Below are 8,966 nucleotides of genomic sequence, written 5' to 3' on the forward strand. Positions count from 1 at the left end.
TTTGTAATGAAAATAAAGTAGACAGGGGATGGTTGAACCATGGCCTTCCAACTCTCAAGGGAATGTCTGGACCACTTCTAAGACATCAGCTTCTCCTTTAGTAGTGCTTTCCATTTTCAAGTGTTAGCAAGTGTGTCCTGAGCCTATGTGAGAAAAATCACACTGGGATTCAGTGCCTGCTCTAGCACAAATGCAAATTACACAAATAAACAGTCTTGGCATGTGTGACCAGGGGCATCCCAATCCAGACAGCACCTACCTATAATAGCCATGAAAAGGAATTGAACTATTTCAGGGCAAGAAGGAAACAAAATGGAACCTGCATCTCTCATAAGTGTAAGAGGGTGTATCATCTCCTAAATTTTGGGGTATAAGGTTTTTTGGAAAATTTTAGTCAAATTTCATCCCAAGAGCTTTCAGGTAATAAAAAAACCTGTATGTGGCTAAAGCACTGACAACAGAAAATTTACCAGTTCTCAAATAAATTTTGTTTTCTTTCAACCACTATATCTTACAATATACTACAACTTTAAGAGCACTGGAAGACTGATGATTTCCAGATCTGTCTGTCTATGGCTTTGACTCAGAGCATTGCTAGTCTGGGACAGACTACACATCTCCTTCATTTCCTCCCATGTAAATTTCTGATATTTATTCTAAGCAGTAGATCGTAAGACTTGGAAACATGTTTATTATGAAATTAAGAGAAATGCCCAAATTCTAAAACTTATGTATTATAAAATACAAGCAAAAACAAAGCACATCAGAGAATGCCTTCAGAACAGATGTAACATCAGCCACCTGAAGCTGTGCAAATTTCTGTATAACATAATGAACAAAAGGACCTCAGAGAAGGGGAGCCAAAAATATATTAAAAATCTGATTACTACTGTTGTAATGATGTTAAATATTAACAGTAATAGGGTCTACTAGATCTTTATAGAAAAAGAGGAAAAACTTTCTGGAATAATCCTGTTCGGTTTGAAGCTCTCTGCGGCAGTTCCTGCAGGATTTAGTCACTGAGGCAGAGAAAGTAGCCATTATAAAAGGCCAGAGGAAAACTTGGCAGCTGGGTACTGCTCAGTCCCAGGGCCCTAGCAGGGAGCTGTGGGAAAATCTGAGCTCCCCTCTCTCTTCATTGACAAGGCACAAAGCTGGTTTGGAAACAAGTCTGACTATCTGCATCGAGGTCACTGGGTTTGAGCTGGCAGGGAAGCCCCTGTGAGTAGCTGTACTTGAATTACTGGGACTCCTACAGGAAAGAGTTCTGTCAGAGTAGAACAAGGCTATGTGGAAACAGGCTAAGATAAATGCATCCCCTGAAAACAGGAGAAAGCAAAGGTGCAAATGAAATGGAGATACATCTAAGGCTGGTGCCAGGAGCAGGTGCTGGCTTAGCTTTGTGGATACATTTTTAGACAAAGTCCAATTTTTTTTAAAAGGTGTGAGTGAAAACCCACCTGCTTATAATCTCTTCACAGTACTAGAGAGCAATTAGAACTTCTTTTACAGGCTTTAAAACTACCAAATGCCCTTATGTGTGACCTGAGAAGAGAGTCAGCAAGAGTGTGTTAAATTACAATTCTGAATTGTCTAAGCTGAGACCAAAATGGATACCCAAGGTTGACTTCTACATCTGCACTAATCTGGATTTAGAATGTAACCTAAGTTGTCCAAAGTGAGTGGTCCCATGTCCAAATATGGACATTGGAGACTTCTTTTGGTGTATGTTTTGGAAGAAAAGCTGAATGGATGTAGTTTGGATACACAATATAGGAGCAAAAAAAATTACATTTGTAAATCTTCAGGGACAAGTGCTGGAGGAGAAGAAGAAATTTATATGCAGATTCTCTCAGGAAAACATACTTATTTCATGAAACATACAGAAAGGGCAGTTAAAATGACTGATATGCCTGGGAGCTTTGGTTTCACCCTCCTAAAACATCAAGCAGCTAAGCAAAGTATGGTAAAACTCAATAATTTTTTTTCCTTGAGTTCACCATCTTGTTTCTGCACTTTGATTTCCTAATTACTATACATTAAAAACAAAACAAAACAAAACAAAAACAAACCAAATCCACACTAAGATTCAAAGCTCTTAATTCTCTCAAGCATATTAGTAACAAATGGGTGCTTTTAGCAGCCATCAGACAGCACTGTGAATTTCAAACAGGAAAATGCATATCTGATGGATTTCATCTACCCAGCTAAGAAATGTCAAGCATCCACTGCCCATGAACACATGATTTTAATCTCACTGAAATACATGAAGCATGCAGCAAGGAGAACATTCTGTAGTTTCAGCATCCATTGCTGAGGAGAGACTTGCACTGACCTCTGCAGAAGGACTGTGTGCAGCCAGTGCAGCAGCGGGAATGACCATCCAGGTCTCACTTTCCTGAGCATTGCACTGTAATATATGTGCATCTGAAACCTAAGATGATTTGGGTTTATGTTTTAGTTAAAAATAAATGTCTACACAACTAATTAATTGTGGAATTTAAATTAAATGTTGGCTTGGATCTCTGCTTATGAACACAGTTTTTTAGTATAGCTTCCAAATACATTTTACAAACTTTTTTTAGGCTTGATTATAATTCTGTGTGCTGTTATATGTGCATGTGTGCACACATATCTGTATAATGTGCATAGTAATTTATCTAATTAACATCCACAGTTCTGAGTCACCAATATAACTTTTCCTAAGGACTGAAAGAACAGTAACCCATACTGATTTTCCAACCAATCAAAAAAAGACAAATCAGTCTTCAGGCAAATCAGGAGTCTTGACTTAAGCTTACCTGTACTTGGATCTTGGCCAATCTTTTAAAATCACTTTTCAAGAAATATCCCACAAGTCTACAGAAATGTCTCTAAGCTTTAGATACAGTATCTGACAGGAAATGGTAATGTTATTTAATTACAAAATTAACTCTGAACGTTTTTGGTAGGGGAAAAACGAGAAAGTTTAGCTCTTTGAAAATAGTATTCAAATTCAAAGCTTGTGGGTGGAGTTGGGGTGTAAAGGTGCATAAATAGGCAGTAGGAACAGCGGCATTCACACTGGAACCAGGAACACCTTCACATCCTGGCAGGCACCTGGGAGAGTAAACAAGGTAAGGCACTGCACAGTCCCTGCTTCAGCAGGAGCCCAGGGGAGCTGTGAGCCCGAGCTAGCTGGGGATGGGAAACCTGAGCACTGGAAAGAAAAGGCTGCAGCAAAGCAGGCACAGTCCAGCACAGCTTGTTGTGAAGGAAAATATAGAAATATTGGCTTTGCAGGTTAAAAAAAAAATAAAATAAAAGCCAGGAGAAGAGGGGTTATTTTGGAAAGCTTTTCAAAAGTGCACATTGTTTTCCAGAGGCAGTTTTTAAGGAGCAAGTTTAAGTTCCTCTGTCTTTGCTTTTTGCATGCTGCCTCCACAACAGCCTGATCTTCAATTTACAGGTTGTCCCCTACTTTTAATTTTTTTTTCTTTTTAAAGAAGTATGACTTCTGCCATAACGCTCTAGCCAATACAATTCTTGAGGCAACCCTGACAATCCAGAGTTTAATTGAACTTCATGCAATTTTCTTCCTTGCCAAAGAAACTTTTCTTGGGGAAGAAATGCAATGTGCTGCAAAAGTTGTATTTCATACCCTTGAAAAAGGGACTCTTTGGATATTTGAGCTCTATGGACATCCCAGTAGCAAAGAGCATTGTATCACTCATGGAAACTCAGCTTATGTCTCCTCCTGCAGTTCCTACCTGGAAAAACACTTCTGTTTTCCTGGAGTTTAGTTTTCATTGTCAGAACTTTAAAAACTGTCAGCCGTTTGTGGTGGGGGTTGTTTTGTATGCTTGGTTTTTCTTTTTTCATTTTTTTTTTTTTTTAATGAATCTTTTCAATGGTCTCTAGTGCTTTTAGAACATCTTAAATTTTCTTTTTGTACCCGCTATATTGGTTCTAGTTTCTAGAAGGAAATGCAATGAGAAAGCATAGGGTCATGTTGCTGAAATTATTTTCCCCTTCAGCTGAAATGCTGGTGAGCTTTCCATCAGACCTATCTTATCTCCAAGCCCCAGCCTGGCCCAGGAAAAGCTCTCTGCTTTGTGCTGCTTCCAGCCCCAAACTCCATTTCAGTTTTCACTGGGCCACACATCAACTCCTGCCACTCTTTTTGTTATCTGTTCTGCTGGGTTTAAGGATTAGGTGAGATTTTTAAGGGAAAAAAAACAGGATTGGAAGCTTCAACAACACCATTAAGTGTGTCTATGCTCATGTTCACTGTAAAGCCCAGCTTAAACATTCTGATTTCTCATTTGAGTTGCTCCCACATCAAAATGGAGGGAAGAGCTGAGACAAATTAACTTTTCAGCACCTGCGTTACTCTAGCACTGGGAGATCAAGGTAGAACTGTGAACTTATTAGGACTTGCAAGAACTTTTGGAATTGCTGTAACTCAAGTTATTTTACTGAGCATGTTCCATATAAGTCAAAAGAAGAGAGGGCAATGAACAAGCACAGCACGCACGTCCTACAAGGGCCATAGCCCCATCCTTCTGGGCGTTTTTGAGCAAGCCTCACGCCGCGGCCGCGGGCGCTGCCCGGAGCCGCTCCTCGCAGCCGCGGCGCCGCTGCCCCCGCCTGCCGCCAGCGCCGCCGGGAGGCACCGCGGTCACCCCGAGCTTCTCCCTCCTGCCCAGGAGCAGCCATGGACAAGAGCTACGTGGCCGTGTTCTTGCTGCTCGTTGTCATCTCCTGCGCTCTGGCAAAGGATGCAGGCAAGAAGGATTCAAAGGACACTCCTGCTAAGCCAAAACTGCCTCAGACACTCTCCAGAGGTAAAAAACAAACAACTGATTTTTTTTTTTTTTTTAAAGTGCAATCTTGTGAACATTTCACTTCATAGCTCGTTTTTAGAACTATGTTCATTTTCTTGCAACTCGTTCTGCAAAACCTTATCTAGTGTTTCCCAGCAGCCTGTCCTCCTTCGCTCCCGATGTAGAGCCCTCCGGCAGGGGTTTGTTCCCAGCGCTCCCGGCGGGGCGGGCAGGGCAGGACCCGCTCCCGGCGGGGCGGGCAGGGCAGGACCCGCTCCCGGCGCCGCTCGTCGGGCGCTGTCTGAGGGGGTGTGTGTGTGTCCCTTCCCTCCCGCAGGCTGGGGAGACCAGCTCATCTGGACGCAGACCTACGAGGAGGCGCTTTTCCGGGCCAAGCACAGGTACCCGCCCCGCCGCGCCCACCCTCACCCCGCGCCGCCCCGCTCCTAACCAGGGCCCTTCTTTTCCAGCCAGAAACCCCTGATGATTATCCACCACTTGGAAGACTGCCCACACAGCCAAGGTAACCTTTTTGCACTCGGGAGGAGAAAAAAAAATAGATGTTTTAATTTACTGGAAAAACTCTGCTTAAAAAAAAAAAACAAACCAGCCACCGTTTTGCTTAAACCTTAGTGAAATACCAGCTTGCACAAGCATAGGGAGAGTTCTTCAAGTTGCTGTACCATGCAGGTGTTTTCCAATGTGTAGAAATAAAATGAAAATGCTAATTCTTTATTGCATGATGCCAAATGGATACGGAAATGAGCACAGGTCAGTAGGGTCTGACAAATCTGAATTTGGTTCACAGCACAATCAGCCAAAATCAATAGCAAGACCAGTAGCAAGAAATAACAATTTGTCGCAAAGACCATATTCAGACCACATCATCAGTGATTCAGACTGAATCTATCCAGGAACTAAATCAATCCAGGCTGAAACTGAGCTCTTCCAGGATTTCTGGTAACTGCACTGCTCTTTTCCCAGCATCTTTGAATTTATCTGAGCGCTCTCCTTCCTGCAAGTCAGTCCACATGGCAAGATCTTTGAATCCATCCATAGCTCCAGTAACTGCAGCAGGGTCATTGTACAAAGCATTTACAAAAGCATTTACACCCTTCCAAAGATTTTAGTCTGAAGCCCTACATGCTGTATTTTCAAGTGCCTTAAGATCTGGGGCCAGAAATCACAATAGTAGAACAGGAAGTTTGAAGGGTCAAATGCTCAAATTCAAACTTAAGCAGAGAATTTGAAAGCCAGCTGTACTCTCCAAAGGAAGGTGGGACATTTTGCACTACCGTAACTACTCTTTAATGCAGAATAAAATCGAAAAGATCATGTTCCAATGGAATGAACTGAAAATCTTTGCTGCAGTTGTAAACTGGAAAATCTCTTTCTGTTTCATCAGTTTGTTTGAATTTCTTGTTGGAGGACAATATATTTCAAGGGCACCTTTTTAATTTTCTTTCCTATTTGTTTCTACTTTAGCCCTCAAGAAGGTCTTTGCTGAACACAAAGATATACAGAAACTGGCTGAAAAATTCATTCTCCTGAACCTTGTGGTAAGTTTCCTAATTACACTTAATTAAGTGAAAGTGACAAAGTTCTGCTTTTAATTATGGCTTCTCTAACTACTTGAGTTTAATAGTTAGGGTTGGCTAGGAAAATCTCCATTGCTGAAGCATAACAGATTTAATAGTAAGTATTTTTCATTTGTAGCTATCATAAACTCAGACTTCAAGGGAATATGGCGTTTAATAATAACATGAACTGTTAGCAATTTGCAATTCCAGCTGTTAAAAAATGAAAAAACTTCATTCTAGACACAATCTCTTAAACTGCAAAATGTATTATTTGAGCTGTATTTCATAATACAAAGTACAGTGAAGGGAAAAAGTATGTAACATGCCCTCCTTGACTAGGAACCTTCTCTATTTTCTTTAAGTATGAAACCACAGACAAGAACCTTGCACCTGATGGCCAGTACGTCCCTCGGGTTTTGTTCATAGGTGAGTACCTCAAGCATCAAAGCTGCTCTCAGAACAGCCACTGCTGCACCATGCATCTCAAATCCTCAGGCTGATTAACAGGAATTTATTTCACGACAAATACAAAGGTTCAAGTTGTTTTTGTGGATCAAATATTGACTCAAGACCACCCAGCTTCACAGGTCCAGCATTCTTCCCTCAATGGCTGATGCCACAGTCACTGGAATGGGTAGCTCATCCCAGTCCTAATAAACTTGCAAACACAGCATTTAAAACTGAAGTATCAGTGACCCCTTTTAGAACAATCTGTTAGTCAGCAGAAGCAGACATGCCTCACTGAAACATTTAGGAAGCAAGCAGGAGTGCGAAAGCTTTATTTCCTTTTATTTCCTTCTGCTTGAAGATTAATCTCTAAAAATTCTCTCACCCTTTTTCTCACAGATCCTTCCCTGACTGTGAGAGCAGATATTACTGGAAGATACTCAAACCGTCTCTATGCATATGAGCCCTCTGACATTTCATTGTGTAAGTAGAGTGTTCTGACACATCCTGGAAATATTCTGAAAGCAGTTGCATTTTTCATGTGACAAGGAATAACACCAGGCATTACAGATTCTCGCAATCAGTACTTGCTGAAAGACATTTAACCAGGATTAAAATGAAACAGGATGCAAGACTTAAACTCAGTGAGATGAAGAAAATTACAGCAGAGCCCTGGAGCTTTAAGCATCTATCTGTTTAAAAAGCAAGCATACGTCAGGAGGAACTTGCATAATTCAGCAGCGCTCACTGCAAGCAGCGGTGAGAACTCATGTATATATAAGTCCCAATAGGCCAGGTCAGGAAACCTTATGGGAGCAGGGAAAGCTGCTTGCTATAGCCATCCCTAACTGCTCCACAGCTCGAGTCTCTGCCCATGTGTTGGCATTAATGAAGATTCTCACCAGTAAAAATTAAATCCATGATGTTCACAAATTGCTTGGAAGAGTTAAGTGCATCTGAATCCCTATAGCAATAGGCATGTGATTAAAGGCTTTAATAATAATGACATTTTCTCTGAAGCATTTTTGGTTGCTGGCAGAGGACGTTGCAGCAAAAATAACATGAATTAATATTTCATTTCTAGTGTACTCAAATATGCAGAAAGCGCTGAAGCTCCTGAAGACTGAACTGTAAAGAGGAAGAAGAAAGGCCTTAAATATTATGCAGTCTTATCTTCCATCTCTTCTCTGCACCTTGATACTGGTGAAGAGACTATTTAGAGTGATATTTAGTGATGTGTAGTGATGGTTTCAATACATAAACACTACAGTTTTACATTAGCACTTTTGTACTGGGCAGCATTTTTAAAAGCTGGAGGCTTTTATTTTAAGGCGTACAGAAGAATACTGTATGATTCAACTGTAAAAATGATTTTTTAAAAAATAAATTCATTTCAAGTGTTTACATACAAAACATTGCTGTGTTTTCAATTTTTTCCCCTCATCTTCATCTACCATTATTAGAAATAGTAAAATCACTGTGTTGCTTGAGCCCACAGCTTGCATTTTACATTCAAGCACTTTGGGAGGAAAAAGGCTGATGTGGATCAATCCCAGCCAGCAGCGCAACCCCATACAGCTACTTGTTCTCTCACTCCATTCCAGTGAGATGGGAAAGAAGATTAAAAGTAAGAAAACTCATGGGTTCAGATAAAGACAGTCTCATAGATAAAGCAAAAGCTGTGTGCACAAGCAGAGCAAAACAGGATGAATTCACTGCTTCCCAAAGGCAGGCAGGTGTTCAGCCACCTCCAGGAGAGCAGGGCCCCACCAAATGTAGTAATGGTGACTTGGGAAGACAAGCACCATCACTCCAAATGTACCCCCCTTCCTGCTTCTTCCCCCATGGTGTATCCCCTTATTCAGCTGGAGTCAGCTGTCTCACTTCTGCAGAAGGTCTGCTTGCTTGGCAGGGCAGTGTGAGCGAGCAGCAAAGACCTGGACTCTGTGTCAGCAATCACAAAAAACAACCTTGTGTTATCAGCACTGTTGTAGCTGCAAATTCAAAGCACAGCACCAGACTGCTATGAAGAGAATCAACTTCACTCAGCCAAACCCAGCAAAGGAAAGCAGCTTTTTTATCTCGTTTCAGCAGCTAGCTAAGCTCTCTATTACTCAGCCTACTTTATCTCAAA

The 8,966-nt window shown here is 41.3% G+C and overlaps 1 protein-coding gene across 1 annotated transcript; it reads left to right on the top strand.

Annotated features, from left to right (window-relative positions):
• Nucleotides 1-3,074: 3,074 nt before the first annotated feature.
• Nucleotides 3,075-8,245, top strand: AGR2 (anterior gradient 2, protein disulphide isomerase family member). The gene is made up of 8 exons (XM_021538305.3): nucleotides 3,075-3,116; nucleotides 4,689-4,826; nucleotides 5,143-5,206; nucleotides 5,276-5,328; nucleotides 6,291-6,364; nucleotides 6,748-6,811; nucleotides 7,232-7,315; nucleotides 7,917-8,245. The coding sequence occupies exons 2-8, from the start codon at nucleotides 4,697-4,699 to the stop codon at nucleotides 7,964-7,966; spliced, it is 519 nt and encodes a 172-aa protein (XP_021393980.1). The 5' UTR covers nucleotides 3,075-3,116; nucleotides 4,689-4,696; the 3' UTR covers nucleotides 7,967-8,245.
• The last annotated feature ends 721 nt before the right edge of the window (nucleotides 8,246-8,966 follow it).

This window comes from Lonchura striata, chromosome 1 (assembly GCF_046129695.1).
Source record: "Lonchura striata isolate bLonStr1 chromosome 1, bLonStr1.mat, whole genome shotgun sequence".
Classification (NCBI taxonomy): Eukaryota; Metazoa; Chordata; class Aves; order Passeriformes; family Estrildidae; genus Lonchura; species Lonchura striata.